This window comes from Musca vetustissima, unplaced genomic scaffold (genome assembly GCF_032173495.1).
Source record: "Musca vetustissima isolate MV318-11 ecotype Yass unplaced genomic scaffold, APGP_CSIRO_Mvet_v1 utg63975, whole genome shotgun sequence".
In the NCBI taxonomy this organism is placed as follows: Eukaryota; Metazoa; Arthropoda; class Insecta; order Diptera; family Muscidae; genus Musca; species Musca vetustissima.
This window is the reverse complement of record NW_026878484.1, coordinates 132,917-153,537: the sequence shown is the minus strand read 5'-3', so window position 1 is coordinate 153,537 and position 20,621 is coordinate 132,917. Positions and strand designations below refer to the sequence as shown.

At 32.5% G+C, this 20,621-nt stretch overlaps 1 protein-coding gene across 1 annotated transcript in view; it reads right to left on the bottom strand.

Annotated features, from left to right (window-relative positions):
• The window catches only part of LOC133323240 (uncharacterized), a 77,306-nt gene that overhangs the window by 26,914 nt on the left and 29,771 nt on the right, over nt 1-20,621 (bottom strand). Inside the window, exon 5 of the mRNA XM_061532196.1 lies at nt 9,268-10,862. Coding sequence (XP_061388180.1) covers nt 9,268-10,862 — 1,595 coding nt within the window. The remainder of the gene's footprint in view (nt 1-9,267; nt 10,863-20,621) is intronic.

Genomic DNA, 20,621 nt, shown 5'->3' with positions numbered 1-20,621 from the left:
CAAAATTAAGCTAGACAATGGCTACGAGCTGAAACGCCATATTAATCAACTTTATAAATCTGGTGTTGAAGAGGAAAAGAAGACGGTTACGTTCGCCGAGTTACCACCAAAGCCAAAACGCAATTTCGACGAAATCCGAATTGAACATCAGGTCACAAATACTAATAACGAACCAGATGCCTCATTTGTCATGCTTCGCAATCGTCTACACCGCTAAGAAGATCAAGCCGAGTACGAAGACCTCCAAGCCATCTTTTGGACCATGTCCGTTTTTAGCCTGGGAGACTGTAGTGTCGTAATTACTTCCACATGGCAACTTCATTCTATGTTATAGAATTATATTTCTAATTGCTTTGTATCTATGTTAACATATTCGTAATTGTATTCGTTAAATTTTACATTACTGTTACTTGTAACCAATGTCTGTTTGCATAGTTACACTTGCATAGAATACTTCTACTGTACAACTTCATCAAAGCTTACTACCATCCTTAATAAATAATTAATATAGTATAATCTTATTCAACGCGTGCTTAATTTCAAATATAATACACAACAGTGCCCCACCCGTGGCATTTTACGGAAATGTATAATAACATTTTTTGTATGATTATTGGAATGCAAATATTTGTTTAACGAAAGAAAACTTTCTTAATGCGCCCTTACAACCAAAAGAAAAAAAGTTTACAATTACACTGCGAAAACATGGTCACCCTAGTACAAGTTGTCGACAAAAAAGCCAGCCAAAGTGGTTTATGGGGGGTTTGCCATATACAAAAATGTGGTAGCGGGTCGGAAAAAATGTAAACCAAGATTTTATGAGCACTGTTCAAAGGTGCCCCCGTTCAAAAGGTGCCCCCTCTCCCCTAGAAAATTTAGGATAAAGAAGACGTGTTTCTTGGTTAAAATAGGTAATTTTAACTGAATATATAATTGTTTATATCATTATTTAAATGCATTGTTTTACTTTTAGGATGTTTTACTTTTAGGAAGAAGTATGAAATTGTATACTTCAAGAAACCTTCTAAAGAAAATAAAGCACAAAGGGACGGAAAAACAGCACTCTCACAGCACATTAAGAAACTGGTCACACAGCTGATTTCAAGAATGTCAGAATCTTCGACAAAGCTAAAAACCAAAATAAAAGAAAGCCTAAGAATACAACAACGAATTGACAGATCAATAAACACGAAAGAAGACAAAGACAATACTATGTTTCAGTACTCAATTGCAATAACCTAAACACCAGTTCTGTGATATATTTTTATTTATTTTATTATTTAATTCATTATTTTAATAAAATTAAAGAATTGGTCAAAAACATACATAAGATTCGAATTACTGTCAAAGTGCGTTGTTTCTACTTGAATTCGATCGATGTGCAATGTTGCCAACCATGTGAAACATTACAGAAACAATTGAAAGAAAATCAGGTTGGAACAGTTATAGATTGTGTGATCAACAGATAAGTAATTCTTTTTATTGCAGGAGTTGGCTTGTATTCGCCTGGACAACGTATACGTTTCCTCAGATGAATCATGACTTTGAAATTTTTTCTTGAGGGTAGTCTTGTGCAGGAGGCAAATGAAATTAAATACTTAGGTATACAAATGAAGAGCAATTTGAAGTGGAATGACCACATTCATTATATTAAACGGAAAATTGCTAGTGCCATTGGAGTTTTATTTAAACTAAGGAGGAAATTGAATGTGGATACAAGACTTTTGATTTACAAAGCGTTAATTCATTCTCGCCTTGAACATTTGGTCATTGTGTACGCGCATAAAGTAACAAGTGAATTAACATCTTTACAGAAATTGCAAAATAAAGCTTTGCGCTGTGTCTATAATTTGCCAAATCGGTACAACACAATGTCGTTGTATAAAGATTACGGAAAAAACATATTGCCCATTCGAGGCTTATATAGGAAACATTTACTAGTATATGTGTACAAATCAGTCAACAATATAGGTAATAGAGCAATAACGTTCAATGAAAATACAAACGTCTTTAATACCAGAAACTCGTCAAATTTAAAAATTCCAAGATGTAGACTAGAAGTTACTAGACAACGCATTGAATATGCGGGCAGTGTTGAATTTAATAAATTTCCTGTGTTTATAAAACATAGTAATACATTATCCATTTTTAAGAGTCGTTTAAAAGATTATCTGTTATCTAATTTGGGAATGCTTCTCTGACACTTTGCTATATTTAATTTTTTTTTCTCATATTTAAATATTAGTAATTTTAACATTATTTGATATTTTAATGGTTTAATTCCTTTGTTGCCAACTGGCCCAATTATGTCAATTTTGGCGCGGGCCACATTGTAAATGTTTTTATAATATTTAATAAATTTGGAATAATTATAAAAAAAAATAAAAATATTTAGCAACACGACGCTATGTGCACAGAAGCAACGAAACAATGGCAATAGCCGGAAAGTTTCCGAACGTGTTGTCTCGAAGAGGTAATCAAAATTGGACGTCCAGATTTTGTGATGTGAACGTAAAAGATATCCCTTTCAGACCCAGCTTGTTCAATTGTAAGATCTGACAATTTTTAAAAGAAGCTAGTTTAAACAATTGTATGGGTGTTATAATTAATTTTTATTGGTTTAGTGTTGTTTTGTTATAATTAATTTTTGTTGGTTTAGTGTTGCTTTGTTATCTCTTTAGAACATAACTTAAACGGGTAACAAACTTAACATGTGACTCCTATTTCAATTCTTCTACAAGTACATCAGAAACATTATTGATGTCTTCGGGTAAGAAAGGGATATATTGTGCTCACGGCGAGAATTTGAATGTTTTTCAATTTATCGCGAATGATAAAGTTACACTGAATGAACAAACATATGCAATCTCTCGCGAATGTTCGCATTGCACGAAAAATTCACAAACGATAAAACTTCGTTGCAAGCGTCGTCGATTCATTCATTCGCGAGCATTTCTTTGAAAATCTCAAATAAGAATAATTCGCGAGTGCAGCAATAAACAGAAGGGTCATAAAAAATGTGTAAACAAACACAGCAAAATAATGAATGAAAGTTTATGTATGAAAGAGTTCTTCAACATGTGTGCAATCAAAACCCCTTTCTTTTATGTTGCAAATCTGTACATATTTTATGATGGGTTATTTTGTTTATATTTGGAATAGTCTTATGATGCTGTTTACAAAAATGATTTTTTTTATTGCTTGCATTTTATTGCTCGTTAGATGGGACCATAATTATTACTTTTTCTCTTTACAATCGCCAAAGCCCAATGAAAAACAACAGGCAACAAGAGAAAATGGACACATCACGTGTTTATATAAATGTTATTAAAAAATCTTTTTACTTCAAGTATTACAAAACATAAAGATATTGATAAAAAAGTGTAATTCAAAGTAGAATATGGATAACAAATAAATAAAAATGACTTCAAGCCATAAAAACTAGTATATAAAAAGACATTAACATTTAATTTTTCTTAAATTCCTTATGAGATATTAACTTTTTCCATTATATTGTTATTCAACTTAACAATTAATGAATTATTAACTGTGGTACTGCTTAATCTTGAGCGCTGCTTGGTAACAATTGTGGAAAGTGCACTAAATGCTCTTTCTACGGACACTTGGCTTGATTAAACAAACCCTTTTCTTTAATTGGCAGATTTTCCCATAGTTTTCATTTAATTTTGCACTAAACTGGTTAGAACGACGATTGGTTAGATTTTTCACTAATTAAATTAACATTCACTAATTAAATTAACATTCACTAATTAAATTAACATTCACTAATTAAATTAACATTGTGGTTATGCATGGACTCGTATTGCCTTTTAATATTTCCTAATAGGTTTTCTTTAAGTTCCTTTTGACACAAAAGGCATATCGAAATTTTTGTGTCTTTATTATATGAAACAAGCGTTTTTATCTATATTTATCACTTTGCCCATTTTACTGCGTATCAGAACAAAAATAAAAATACCGACAATAAGTAAACACAATGTGCATTCGCGAACATTCATTGCCATTGGCGAATGAATGTCAGAAATGATTTCAACCACCACCGCAACGAACGATCGTTATTGTGTGCTCTCATTCTTTTGTAATGAGTGTGCGAACATTCTTTTTGGCTAATGCTCGTTGGGTAAAGAATTTATCGTGATAAATTCATTCGCAGAAAGAGCACAAACGAAAAGAATCGTATTATTTATCATTTGCGAGGGAATTATTCAAAATACATTCTTTTCGTTTTGTGCTCATTTTATGAATGAATTTATGGCGATAAATTCATTACCAAACGAGCATGCGCCAAATAATGCTCGCACACACAAAACAAACGAGTGAGAGCACACAACAACGATCGTTCGTTTCGTTTGGTGGTTGAAATTCTTTCCGACATTCTCTCACGAATGAAAACAAACGTTCCCGAATTATCGCGAATGCTCAAAACAAGCGGAGTTTTACACTTATTAGTTTCTTGAGAGTTTCTCTCTCTCTCATTGGTAAATTGTGAATTGAGTTGGAAAATATTACCACAGGTAGGAACAAAAAAGTACGAAAAGGTACCTAAAATTTAACTTCAAATGATAATAAATCATAATTATCGAGAAATATTGGCCAATACTTATACCAGTTATTTGCATAAATAATATATATTATAATTTAAGCGTAAATGTATTCACGAATAATAAAAAATCTAATTTTTGTTTTGGTACGTTTATGTCAATTCGTACATTTTGTGAACAAAAAGTACGCTTGTTACAAAATTAAAAATAGCGCAACTCTAATTGTTTATTAAAAGATATATACAAAAATTTTCGAAAATTAAAAAAATCAGATCAAAATTTATTAAGACATAAAATGACATAAAAACAAAAATTAATATGGTGAAAAATACAGTTAATTTCGTAGTCTTATTATCCCATTTGAAATTTTCAGAAAATCGACAAAAAAGCTAGCCAAAGTGGTTTATGGGGGGTTTGCCATATACAAAAATGTGGTAGCGGGTCGGAAAAAATGTAAACCAAGATTTTATGAGCACTGTTCAAAGGTGCCCCCGTTCAAAAGGTGCCCCCGTTCAAAATGTGCCCCCTCTCCCCTAGAAAATTTAGGATAAAGAAGACGTGTTTCTTGGTTAAAATAGGTAATTTTAACTGAATATATAATTGTTTATATCATTATTTAAATGCATTGTTTTACTTTTAGGATGGTGTAGATAAATGGCAATTGGTTAAATTCATATTTCAATGAATTTTAATTTTGATGTTTCATTACAGATGTTGTTCAAATGGGGAAAATCATTACGCATACTTCTCAGGAAATGTGCTTTTTATATTATGTATTATTATATTATTATTATGTAAATACAATGATGTTTTTGTAATTTAATAAATTTCATGCTATAAAAATATGTATATATATTTTTATTTGAATTTTAAATGGGGTATGGTTGAAGACAAGATTGATGACAATAGGTATACAGTCATCAACGGATATGTAAACGACAGGAAGTGAATCCGTCGTTAACGAAAAGTAAGGAGTTTATTCGCCGAAGTTGTCATCGACGACAATATCACTTACTTGTCGCCCAAGTTGTCTTGCATGAATATTGCGACACTTGCGTGAAAATTTCGTCAACGATTTCACATTGCTGTCTGCAAAATGTCTTCAAGGAATTGCCATTGTCTTACACGATTCGTTGATGTTGTCTGCAAGACACTTTCTACTGGGTTGTTTTGATATCATAACAACAGAGGAAAATCCATCTATTGGAATTTGTCGACGTATCAATAGTCATATCTTTTTATACTTTTATGTTTTTGAATTTGTAGTCAATTTACAAATGTTCGTCCGTGTGTTTGGCGCGCACGACAATTCTCGAATGAAATAACCGATTTCATTCAATCTTTGCATTCTTACAAACTCCCTGAAACTCTGAAATGTCAAATTATATTTACTTCAATTAGAAAAAAATCAGGCCAGGACCTTCTAAATATTTGACGTTGACGTTATATGTGCGCTACTCCAAAACGTAGACCGATACATCCCCCATTCAATACTAAGCATCCTATGATATATTATAGGGAAGGTTCAAAATCCAAATAACATATTTTATATACCCTCCATAATTATAGTGCAAGGTATGCGAACAATATCATCATTTTAAATTCAGATGAGACATCAAATTGGGTACCAATTCAGGCCGCAATTCCACGCTATGGGTGGTCAAAAAGGCGCTGGTTTCAACCGATGTTCGTTTTTCGAATTTTTCGGAAAATCTCAGGCAAACAGATTTCTCATTCGACTCAGATTTGTTGAACATAATGGCATGTATCGAACGATAAGTTTTTGTTACAGAAACACTGATTCGAATTCAAGTGACAACTATTCGTTTTAAGAAACTTTCGATCGTTTTGGAGATACGTGTTTTTTGAGATACTTGTTTACTGATTTGAAACACGAACATTTTTAATACAGTTGCCCACTGGGGATATTAGGAATAGGTTAGAGCTTCAGGAAAGTATATGGCCCAAACCACAAAGCTCCCGACAGCTGACACAGTGGGTCAAATCTGTAATATTTTCAAATATGGAAAGGCCCACATTGCTAGAAAGGCAAATTGTAAATTTTTTAAAAATAGTAATTCAAAAATGACTGATTTGAACAAATTTATATTTTTATAATATTTTATTTATAAATGTTAAAATAATATATCTGTTCTTAAATCGAATTTGCAATCATTAAAATATGTTATAATGCATCTATGGCGCTTGGTCCAGATGAAATCTCCAGAGTTATGTTAAAGCAGCTTAATGTGCTAGGAGTAGATTACTTGACTAAAGTCCTCAACTTGTCGTTAGCCACCCTAATAGTTCCCTATGCTTGGAAAATGGGCAGAGTGGTCCCGCTACTGACAAGGATGCCAGCATAGGTGAGTCATACAGGCCGATCTCACTTTTGTCGCCGTTAAATAGTTGTGTCACCCGTTACATGCCAGACATTAGTCATCTTTTGGAAGGCAATAACCGTCTGGTGCTGGGGGATTTCAATGCACATAATGAATTATGTCATTACACCCTAGGTAATGACCAGAGGGGCATAGCGCTGGCCGATAGCCAAATTGATAACTCAACATTTTGCACGGTGAATAAGTGCATACCCTCCAGGATAAAGAGAGAATGCCAAAGCTCACCAGACATTTCCATTGAGTCTGACCAATGACGTGGCTTGGCAACACGTCATTTCATTGGGGTCAGATCACCTCCATATTATCGTATCCATCAGCAGACCACCCGACTTCATAACTTCTGAACGCTGTACTTTCCTTAATCATGGGAAAGCCAATTGGCAAGATTTCAGAAATTTCACCAATCGTCGGTTCAGAGAACTCATGCTCGGGTAGCAGAAAGGAATTTCCGGGTCATCATCACAACTGCAGCACAGTACAACAACAGCTTTGAACGCCATTTCCACGCATATAACAGAAGGACTAACCAGAACGGGCCGTGTAACAGGACAGTTATGGTGGCGCTGGATCTATTAAAGGCATTTAATACCGTCAGTCACGCCAATCCGTTCGAGGACGTTGAGAGGACAACCCTCATATAATTTGTTGTAATCTTCACATAAAGATCGAAAAGGTTTACTTAATTCATAATTAGATTTTGCTATGGTTAATTAAAGGTGTATGTAGTTTCGAGTACTACGGGACGGTACATTAAATTTAATTTTACCTAATAAAAACTCAGATTCAATTCGACCACGCAAGAGTTAAATAATGAAAACAGATCTGAGCATTAAGCGTCTTTTCACTAGTGTGGGAAGGTCAATTAACAAATAAAAGAAATTGAACTTGTCACGAAACAATTCGACAAAAAAGAAATACCCATCAAAAGCAGCACACAAAAAAACCAACAGAATATTTGGTCGATGTTATATTATAACGATGGGTCCGCCAAAGTTTTTCGTTGAGCTCATTTTGCGGTTTTATTTTAATACGACAAATTCTTCAGCAAAAAACCGTTTGCACACACATTACAAACGAACCCGACAGCGCAACAGCAATCGTTGACGTACATGGTGTACACAACAGCAAAGTACATTTCTGGCAATCGCTCACCAATGACAACGAATGATCGCAAATGCTTACGAGCTCTCAAAACAACAATAAACGTTTGTGAACACAATAATAGTTGGACATGTGTGGAATAACAAAAACACTTTCTGCTGCACTCTCATTCATTCGGTTTGAGTGTTTACATTTTTATGATCTTTTTGTTTTGTTGTTATTTTTATAAGCGCTCGTGAACGTTGTTTTTTTTTTTTTGAGTTTTTAAAATGAACGCTCTTCAACAACGAACGAACGTCTAACACTACTCAATGTTCTAACATTACTGCATGTTCTCCGCATGTAAAAAAGTGAGCACAGGATGACTTAAAGGTTTCAAACAACGTCACAACATATTTACTGCCACTATTTATTACATAGTTATATGAGCTTGAAAAGTTTTCCTACTGAGTTTTTATTGAACTAAATTAGCTGGTCCCATTGAGTTCGTTATAACCGTGTTCGACTGTATAACATTCTTGAAATATAAGTTATATTCACAAAAATAAAAAATTTTGACCTTGACCTCATGTCATTTGTAAACCATGAACCACAATGTTAAAAATTTGCCAAAAAGAATCGGGTTCCTGACCAATAGTGCTATGAACTTTGGGTTCATCAGAGACAAAAAGCCACATTTTAAATTAAATTATAGTGCGGTGTAACGTGGCTTCTATAAAAATGTGTGTTCAATTTTATTACTATTATACCCCTGGCATAACTATACAAGGTAGTCTCATTTAAGAAATCGATTTTGCCACTGGAAACAAGATTTGCGTACATTTCGAAGGAAGATATTTTCGTTTAAATTTTTGAAACCTGAATGTTGTCAAAAGCAAATTTATGAAAAAATTGGAAACATATGACTGCATGAGACTACTTGTATATATAAACTTAACATTTATTGTTATAATTTGTAACCGAAATTTCTATTTCTTATGCATTTTATCTCTGTACATATGTACGAAATTATAAAAAAAAATCAAAAAGATACATTTAATAAAGAACTATTTATGTTTATTACTAACAAATTAAAAATAAGTCGTTTATTTATTTAATGTTTAAACTCATTATTGATATACTGTATATACTATTCCCTTCATGAATATCATTTGCAACTAGAACAATAAAATAAACTACAGTATAATAAAAACAAATATTACCTTAATTTTTTCCCATTTGTCGTCAACATCTTGCAGCCAACTTAGTAGTAATCTGCCGTTGTATCTGTAACGTGCATTTTTTTCTTTGTCCTCTTGGTCATGTGTTAGCATATTGTAAACTTCGTCATCCTTCATATATGAACAAGCGGAGAAGGGTAACAATTGACATGCCATATTTCTAGCTGCTTTCGTGTGGATTCTCAGGATTTCTTGTTCTACATTTAAGCACAATTTTTCTCTTTCCACGATATGTCGATAGTATAATTCCAAGCGATCCTTTTGCTGAATTAAATATATGTCTTTCATTTGAGAAGATATATTTCTTGGCAAATCTGGTGATTCGACGTTTTGCTTCGATTGAAGCATATAATTTTTTGTATTTAACAAATATTCGTTAAACCCCTGCGGCGGCCTTGGTTTGACAAGAAATGCATTTTTCCACTTTTTTTCTATTTGTCTGCGTATATTCATATACATTTGAAAACAATTAGTAAACGGTAAATCATGTGGATGTGTATCCGAACATAAAACAATCTCGTTATTCCCTGTGTTTGTCTTTACTTCTTCTGTTTTTGACCTTATTTTTCGCTTTCTGGGGTGTAATTCAACATTACTTGCAGAAGCTTCTTTAGATGATGAAGTAGATGAAGTAGATGGACTCGGTAGGTTTAATATATTATCATGGTCAAAGGAAATATTTTGATGTATTGGACTTCCATTGTTATTGGAATATTGAATGGTTTTGTTGTCCACTATATCATTAGCGTTTGATGATGCCGGGGAAGGTGAATTACTTGGAATTTGTGGCGAAGAATTATTTGAATTTCTATCCGTAGCCGATAATCCCACTCTGTGCGCACTTCTCAAAACCCTCAAGTTTTTTTCTTCATTTAGCTTAGAATTTTTTTCATCGCCACTAGCACATGTATGGTTAAGCTTTATTGGACTATCTCGAGGGCTTGTGTTGGTTGTTGAAACGTCTCGGTCATTCGAGTCAGTGTTAGATGCTACAACGTATGGTAATGCTGGGTTTCTCGTCGTATTCAACTTTCCCGTACGAGAACCATTACAATCAGAGTCAATCGCGCAGTTTTGTTGGGGAATAACAATTTTTAATGGTGGTACTTTCAAACCTCCACTACAAAGGGAATCGCTTTTTGAATCATCATCGTCGAATTCCGAATCTTGTGGTTTATTTTTTAATATATCATCTTTATCATTTGTATTGCTGTTTTTATTTATTGCCGAACTAGTTTTTGAGTTATTTTGTTTAAATGATTTGTCCACTCTATTTGGAATACGTTGATTTCCTGTTTGTTTTATGTCTTTTAAAACTTCAGTCTCTTTCCGTTTCTTCTTCTTCACTTCATCAGCGTCCTCACATTCTTCTTCATCTAAATCTGAGAAATTACGTTTCATTACATTGGACGAAGAAGCTTCTGATGTGTTAATTATGTCGATATTTGTATCCTTTTTATTTTCAGAATTTAATTCTTCAGGCTTCTCTTTAGTCTCGGGTTTTTCTGTAATGTGGGATTCCTCGAAATCTTCTTCTTTTTTGTGTTCCTTGGATTTTTGAGATGAGCGTGAATTATCTAGAAATTAAGTGTCATAAGATAATATAAAAATGGTTACTTTCGAAAGGAAACTGCAAAGCTACAACAAATACAATTCAACAACAACCACATAGAAAATTGTTATTGTATGTTTGTATTATCGCAAACAAAATATACGAAATATTAATAAATTTAATTTATTTTCAAAATGAAATATTTTTGAATTTTCAGAATAAAATTCAAAAACATGAATGAAAATCTTGCAAATGTGTAATTCTATTGTTTCCAGGTCTTTCTTCTAATTAAGTCACTACAATATGTAGAGGTAATTCATACAAAAACGCTAACAACGTGCGATTAGTAATCTTTTAATTTAGCAAAAAAAAAAAAAAAAATAAATAAATAAATTGTGAAAATGAAGAGACCGCGCGACGATGACGTTTGTTGCCTCTTTAAGGCATACAAACATGACTAAAAAATTACTATCTCCCACTACAAGTTGTGGATCCGGATGATATTGATTAGATCAACGATGACACCATTAACGATGGTCCGGTCAAATAAAAATTGCCACCAATTACTATCCTGAAATGCATGAAATGACCAGAATACTAAATATCGACCAGTTTACTCTCAACACCCGTGAACATACTACTTTTTTACTCAGCACTTTTTTAAATATTTCTCTCTGATATTCATTATCTCCGCTCAAAATGTCATCCTTCTCTGGGGGCAATTATTAAACGATTTGGATCCAGATGGCGGTGCTAAATCCCAAAAGGAAAAACAGAGGACCGGAACATTGGCTTTGGGAAACTCTATAGATTTCCCGCTCTTGCATCAACATAAAAACAAAATTCAATCATGCCCCAAATACGTTGTAACGAAAAGTAAAAACAATGAAAAAACTCTAAAATCGTTCAACATATTTCTGTTATCAAAAGCAATCCAAGGAATTTCTGCGGAACCTACTCTCAAAACAATCTTCACCCATGACGGCAACCTTATGTTTTTGATAAAAAAAATGAAGCTCATGTAAACCGTTTTTTAAAAACTAAATACCTTGCTGGAATTTGTTCTATTGAATGCAGTTATCATCCCACATTATGTATTGTCAAATGTTTTGTACACTGTCATCTACTGACCGATCTTTCCTCAAAAGACATAGTAAATGGAATGAAATCACAAGGCGTTGTCGACTGTCAAAAAATAACAAATTTTAGGGATGGTACTATATTTAACACTCCCATCCCACATACTAAGTTTCAATATGTACGAACTACCCAAAACTGTTATTGGAATCATAAATTGCAAGGTTAAGGAATATATCTCTAACACATTAAAACTGCAATCACCAACATAGTGCCACCAACAAACAATGTCCAGAATTTCAACAAAGAAAAATGGTACTCAAAAACAAAAACTCTAATAAATGCTCGTTCAAAGAAGCATGGATTAATACGCCTAAAACTGTTCCAACAGAAATTCCAATTGAAAGCCTCTCCGATGCAATTGAAAAAAAGGAAAAAAGAGAATAACACGTAACGGTAAACAAAACAACACACAAAATGTCTCTAATGTTGATTCGCAAATCAACAACACCATCCACACAACACCAACAAAACTAATAAAATCCCCAATACATACTACCCTGCAAGCTACCCAGTTGTTCAATGAATAGCAATTGTCTGCATTTGTATTGTTGTATAGCTAGTTACTATGTTCTCTAGTTACTTTATAACCAAAAGTGGCACACAAAATAGACTATTGACTTCATTGTTGATTGAAAAAATTTTCTAATTCTATAGTTACTGGTAATGCAAAAAGTAATGAATCGACAAAAAAAACAGAAAAAAACAATTGTCATTTTTTTCAGACTTTTTATAATTTTCGTAATTGTGAAAGCAAAAGTTTAATAAAAATGTATGTTTAATACCAAAATATGAGTAATATATATTCACGATAAACGATATTACAAGATATTCACGATATACCAATTTCAAAAAGTCGAGAAAATACATAAGATGAATATTAAGTAAGTTTTGGTATTGCAACATAAAAAATAAATAACATAATTACACACAAACAATTGTCTTACTGATTTTCGAAAGATACCAATTCAGAAGCATCCAACAGATTGGACAAACAATTAAAGATGAATAGGTAAATATTCTACAAATATATAGTGTAGAAAAGCTTCTACATAAGAGACCCATATCTTTAGTTATAATTTGCACCTTTTTATTTCAGATGCTTCAATATTTCGAGGACAGATGCGAAAATAATATATAATATAATATAAACATTGTACAGCATAAATTTGAAATAAAAAAATAATATTCCGAATATGTGTTATATTTTCAAATTTCCAAACTGTTATAATAGCTACTTTACTATATATTGGTAACTAGGAATATAGTCTACCAAAATGACTGGTTACTGGAAGACAATTGACTTCCCCAATGGCATACCCATGTTAAATTCACCAGTCTAGGGCATGATGTGGTAACTAGTGGTAGTTACAGGTAATTAGTTAAATATCTAGTTCATAACCAGTTACTCGAACTACTGGGTAGTTCAGAGAAACCTAGCACAAGTAAAAATTATACAACCAATACATGAACAAAAACCATCACAAAGAAACAACAATAAACTCAGAACAATTACTCAATAAATTTAACTCCAAACTGGAGTCAATAAAAAATGCTAACAAAGCATACGAAGATATATTTTCAAAAAATGTATCTAAAGAATCGACGATCTTGAGGAATTAGTAATGTCAGAATAGTTTTTCTACACTCAACACTCCTATTCCTTTTATTTATTCCCAACCCAAGGAGTAATTTCAATATACTACAATGGAATATAAAAGGTTTAATTAATAATTACATTAATCTACAGTTGTTGATGCATGACCAATCACCACATTTTATTTCGCTTCAAGATACTCATATCCCGTTCCAATCCCAAGTAATAGCTCCAAATTCTTATACTGCGTACACACAGGAACCACATTCCACACCAATTCTTCGAAAATTCTGAACATCGTAATTGGGGTTACTTTACACATTAAAATAACAATAATATCACTATATATTGATCCTAATGAAATCTTCACCACAAACGACATAACCGCTTTATTTGAATACATCACAGTATTACTATGGAGTTCCATCAAAAATAACTCTAGAGGGGTTATTGTAGTAAACGCATTAAATGCCCATAACATGTATATATTAAATGATGACAATCCCACTCATCTTTCCACATTTAACACTCTTACAAGCATAGATATTGCCTGCTGCTCTACTTCACTAATGCCTTTCGCATCCAGTAAGACAATAGACGGACTATATGGCAGTGATCATATTTGGACTATTACGTCACTAAAGCACTTTCTGTCCGAAACCACACATCGATACTTGCAATTGACTTTGAAAAGGCTTTTGATCGTATCGATATGCATGTCATCTTGGATTCTTTTACATCTTGGGGCTGATATTAAATCATATCGAGAGCTTCCTATCTGATCGAAAATTTCGTGTAAAAATCAATAACTCGAAAGAGTCTTGTGACATGTCTCTATCTTTGTATAAAAAAGAGAGTACACCAAATGAAATTTACATAAAAAATTTCAAACAACTTATCGCGCAGTACCACAGCTTGGGAACACTTTTTACCGATGCTTCAAAAAACGACGATAATACTGCATATGCCGTAGTAAATAATATTGGTAAAGTTCTGACATCAAAAATAGTATCCAATTATTGCTCGATTTTAACCGCTGAAGTTGCAGGTATCCTAGAAGCCATAAATATTGCCGAAGGGAGCAAAAATAATATGTTAATATTATCCGATTGTCTATCGGCGATGATGTGTGTAGATAATAGCTCTGTCTGTTTTCTGACCAAACACAAAAATTATTTAAAACATTTTTTTTTAATATGCAATGTTCAATTTGAAGTTAATTACAGAAAATGGAAGAAAATTCGTAAGTAATGCAAAGTTTCATTAAATTAGAAACTAATTCCTTATATATTTTTAGGCAAGTTCCAGATAGAGGGCAATGTATTGATGCAGGGAGCTTAAATGTTCCCGGGGAACATACCAGATCGATTTTTCTGTTATTATTCATTTTATTTTTAATATTAAATGCAATACAAATAATTGTGTTCATCCTTTGTTTGTTATTTATTTTGGCGCAAATCAAATGTTTTCTTGAATCGGCTGTTTATTTGCTAAATCTTACTAAATGTTGTCTGTTTACTTTTTTCAGTATTATCGCAAAATAGAGTAAGAAAGGCTTACTCTCTGAAGTAGAACTTACTGAATAATTGTTACTGGAAAAGTAACCAGACACACCTAATATTGCAAATACAAAGTGGATAGGTATCAACAAAATAAAGGATAAACTTATCTCCAGTAACAACAAAATTTAACTTGTTTGGATTCCTGGTCATGTTGGAATACCAGGGAATGTTTTCGCTGATATTGCCGCAAAAAAATGCATGTAAAACATCGCTAATAATAGATAATATAATTGAATCGCTCGATATAAAAGCTCATACAATTTTTTTTTATTTATTTATTCATTTCAAAGCCAAGCCAAAAAAGCCTTATATGGCCAGTATACTACAAAATAAACTTAGACCAAATTAAAAATATAAATTTTAAACACTAGTATTTCTTTTCATGTTACATTTGTTCAAGCTCCATAAATATTCATTAAAAGTAATAGAAAAAAATCATTTGAATAAGAACTACTCTGAATTGATTTACAAAAACATTAAAGTAAAATATTAAGTAATTACAGAAATTTATCTTCAGTATTCAACTACTCAAAATAAACAAATTAAATTGTATGAAAATAACTCAAAATGGCCAAAAAATAAAGGATAGATTTAGAAGGAAATTATTATTATTATTAATCAAAACAAAATTGAATTTAATTAATATATTTAATATATGGCTAAAACTAGGGAAAAGCAAAAAAGGCTTAATTGTAGCCTTTTATTCAAGCGATTGAAGATATTGTAAGAGTTTATTGCGATATGAGTATTGGGATAAATTTAACGTTCGCAAAAAAAGTGGTAATGAATTATATACCCTAGCAACCCTAGTGCAATATGAACGTTCCAAAATTGGAGTTAATTGTGGAAAAATAAGTTGGGGATTTCTTGTGGACCTAGAGAAATTAAAAAAATTCACAAGAAATTGTGGACACTGTATTTTAATAATCTTAAAAATGAATTATAATTCGTAGATTTATAAATTGACGAAAATTGCAACCCAAAAATTGTATTACATAATTTGAAACATGTTGTCTGATATTCAAACCATATATGTATCTTATCACTCTATTAAAAACAAGGCGTATTTTCTTCATAAATGTCCCGATGGTTCCTGAATATATTTCCACACAATAAATTAAAATTGGCATTATAAGCGCATGTGCAATCTTTAATCTAATACTAAGAGGCAAATTCAATTCCACATTATATAGTTTTCTCAGAACAAAATTAATCTTTGATATTAAAGAGTTAATATGATCTTCAAAGTTAAGATGCCTGTCAATAGTTAAACCCAGACATTTTATACTGTCAACAAATTCAATATCAATGTAATCAAATTTGATTAATAAATCTTCACCATTTTTTAATCCAAATTTCATTGCCTTAGTTTTTGTTGTATTAATGGTCAATTTATTGTCTTGTAGCCAACGGGATAGAATGCACATAGATGGGTCAATGACACATTGCAAAACATCAGAATAACCCAAATCAGATTTGAGTAGGAGCTGTATGTCATCAGCGTATACAAATGGTAAACAATTTGAGCTGGAAATTAAAGGAAAGAGGTCATTTATAAACATTATAAAAATAAGCGGTCCAAGTACCGACCCTTGAGGTACACCACTAAAAACTGGCAAAAGATCAGAAAAATTTCCATTGCAGGCAACATATTGATATCTATTTGTAAGGTATGAGTTCATTAGATGACAGGCCGATTTAGAAAATTGAAAAGTTGAATGCAACTTATTAACTATGGCCGAGTGTTCAATTCTGTCAAATGCTTTCTCCATATCTAGCGACAACAGAACACAGCATCCACGGTGGCTAACAATACTACGAATATGATCCGTCAGACCAATAAGTAGGGAAGTTGTACTTCGATTACGCCTGAAACCTAGTTGAGAATCATGAAGTAGAAGCGACGAATTGAGGTGTTCAAGAATTTGTGATTTCATAAGGTATTCAAGCATTTTGGAGAGAATCGGCATCATAGAAATGGGTCTGTAAGAGTCGGTAGCATCATGCTTACGAATTGGTACAATCCTGCCTATTTTCCATAATGATGGATACATGGATGTCATTAAGATTGTGTTCACGAGATGTTTGATGTGAAATTCAACAAAAGGCCAAACAATCTTTAAAAATTTTAAAGCAAGACCATCTGATCCCACTGCTTTGGATTTAATAAGAGAAAAGGCATTCCTTATATCATTTATACCTACAGACCGAAACGAAAATGTGCCTACGAGATCAGAGTAAGCTTGAAGACATCCACCATCGATATTCTGGAATGATTGAAAAGACTCATTTAGTTCATTTACATCAACATCAATTACATCCTTTTCTTTACCTAAGCCATGTTGTTTTAATAATCCCCACATTTCCGCAGATGTTTTCCCTTCAAAAAGTTGTGAATGTACTTGTGCTTTTATTAATCTTATGACCCGCTTAGCTTTATTTCTAGACCTACAATAAATTCTCCAATTAAAAGGCGTAGGATAAAGCTTATAATTGTTCCAGGCAAGGTTCCTAAGAGACAATCTATACTTAATTTCTGGATCATTGAACCAAGTATCTTTCCGCTCAAAATTAATTTTACGTCTGTGAATTGGAAAAACAGATTGCACAGAAAACAAATTCGTATAGAATATATCCAACTGCATATCGACATTGTTCGTTGAATACATATTCGAAAAATTACAAGCCGCTAGGGCTTGTCCCACCTCATCAGAAGTTAATGCATTATAGTCCACATACTCATAAAATAATGAGGATGTACCTTTGGATATGCGTAATGAGACAAATATAAAGGAATGGTGGGAAATGCCTGGACACTGAAATTGGTTAGAAAATCGAAGTTTATCTATAGAGGATAATAGAAAAAAATCAATAAGCGATGTAGACTTATGCGCAATATCATAATGGGTAGGGATTGAATTGTGGACTACAGATAAATTTAAGTTTCTGCAAATATTTCTCACTTGAATCGATTTTTGTAAGTTAAACAAATTGTTATTAAAATCCCCCATTAATACAACATCATCATATCTTATTAGTAAATCTGATAAATATTCCTCAATATCTATAAAATCTCCATGCGGAAGATACAGTGTCCCAACCAACACTTTTTTTCTTCCAAAAATCAATTCAGCAAAAATGCACTCAATAACTCCAAACATTGTGCTTTTAAAAACAATTTTGTGTTTAATATTCTGTGAAATATAAATGGCAACGCCACCACCTCTGCCATCAGGCCTATCACTTCTGTGGCAAACGTAGCCAGGAATATCCACAACATTGTAAGAAATGTAAGGTTTTAGCCATGTTTCACTAACTCCAACGCAATCTAAATAATTTCCTTCCAAAATATCCCTGATCTCATTAACTTTAAATGAATTTTGATTGATTTTAAAACTTTGGCAATTAAAATGACCAATGTTTAAATTATCTCTATGATTTTCCAATAATGATTTTAAAAATTGATTATCTCTTGCAATATTCATAACAAAAAACTATGCGCAGAAATTTAATTTTAATTTAAAACAGCCAAGACAGGTGTTGGTGTACCGGTCTCATCCAGAAGTTGTGCACATTGGTCTATGTCCAATTCTTTATTCGAACCATCAAACATAATAACTTCCACTTTTGGTTTATCTGCATTAAATAACTTATAATATTGTATTTTGCCCAACGATTTAAGTTTCTTGCAAAGGTAAATTAATTTGGAAGAAGTCGAATTAAGATGGTCATTTAGAAAAACTCTGCTGCCTACGTCATCACCAGTGACATCCCGTAGATAAAGAGGGCCTCCTTTGTGATATTGCGCCATTAATGTATCTCGAACAAAAATTGAGTTGAATTTTATTAATACCGATTTCCCATTTAAAAAATAGCAACAATGTTGTATGTCAAGGGGACATAAATCTAAACCACACAAGGAAGCAATTTTTAGTATTGGTTGTCTGAGATCTTTAATTCCATCGGGTAATCCATTAACCACCACATTGGCTCTATTCAACCTTCTTTGCATTATATCATGCTGGATATGTAGATCTCTTATTTCTTTACATCGGCATGTATCTAAGCTTTTAGCCATATCATAACAATTTTTAAGTTCCTGGTCCAATTTCATAAATTTGGAATTAACTTCCTCCCGAAGAGCATCAACAATACGTACTATCTTTTCTTCAAAAGCCTTTATTTGCCCATTCAATTCAATTTTATAATTCTCATGCTGTGTCTCCAGAGATGTGCTGAAATCGGAAAAGCACTTGCGGAGTTCATCTGTCATATTTATATTATTATTGGAAGGTGATGAGCTATCATTGACATTAGAAGCAGCGGTGCTATCTTTAGAATTGCAACCATTACGTTTCATGCATTTTGTGCATTTAAACAAAAAATTTTTGTTTTTATACAAAAATGCATGTTGCTCCTTAGTAATCTTTAGGCAAGCAATATGGAAAAAATCATCACAAAAAGGGCAACCAATACTGTTTCCCGTAACAGTGATATTGCACTTTGGGCACTTATATACTTTTTTCTTGGGAGCCATAATCATATGGTAACAGTAACAACAACAAGCTATCAACAAAGCAGCAATAACAACAAAGCAGTACTGGAAACAGAAATATTTAAAAATCAATGGCATACGCAGAAATTATCCAGCATACAGATCCAATTTCTGTCCTTAGGTATATATTCACAATTCAACCAAGTGTGACGTTTAGTATATATTTGGACGGCAGGCAATCAACTTCAATTTTTTTTTCTCTTTTTACTTCTTCTTCTCCTTATTTCTTTTTTTTTCTACTGCCAACCACTTCAAAGATTGTGTAAATTCATATAATTCGTGTGAAAACTGCGCAAACTCCAATAATTTAATGTCCAACTATTTAACTTAATAACATTTAAAGACCATTCAGCTACTTTTCGCTGTTTTAACAATTAATTTATTAAATTTTCCGCGACGACTTTAACTTTCACACATTATCCATGCCAGAGTGTTTATGTTATCCGAATCACATTCTTAAAAAAACAGGCTATAAACAAAAACAACTATCACCACTCTCACTATGATGAAATTAACCCGCATAAAAACTCTGCAATATATCCAACTAATATCGACAAAAGGAAAATCAAGACATTCTCCCGGTTACGTATGATAAATAAGAATACCGACAATAAATGTCAAAAATGTGGCGATGTGGTTAACATTAAACATATCCTCCAAACATGCAGATCACTTTCTCGACAACAACGCACAATACTACAAAACTAAGGATTCCAAATGTTAAAACTATTAACATCCAAAACATCAACTGGATCTTTCAATATATTAAACTAAACAATATAATTATTTAAAAAGTTGATAAATACCATGTACCAGCTGATGGCCTTTGTTGCTAATGCTGTACCTTTTTTTCTTGATATTATTCTTATATTAACTACTAGCATATACCCGCTACTTCGTTAGTGAATGTGGATATATTTAAACATGTAATAA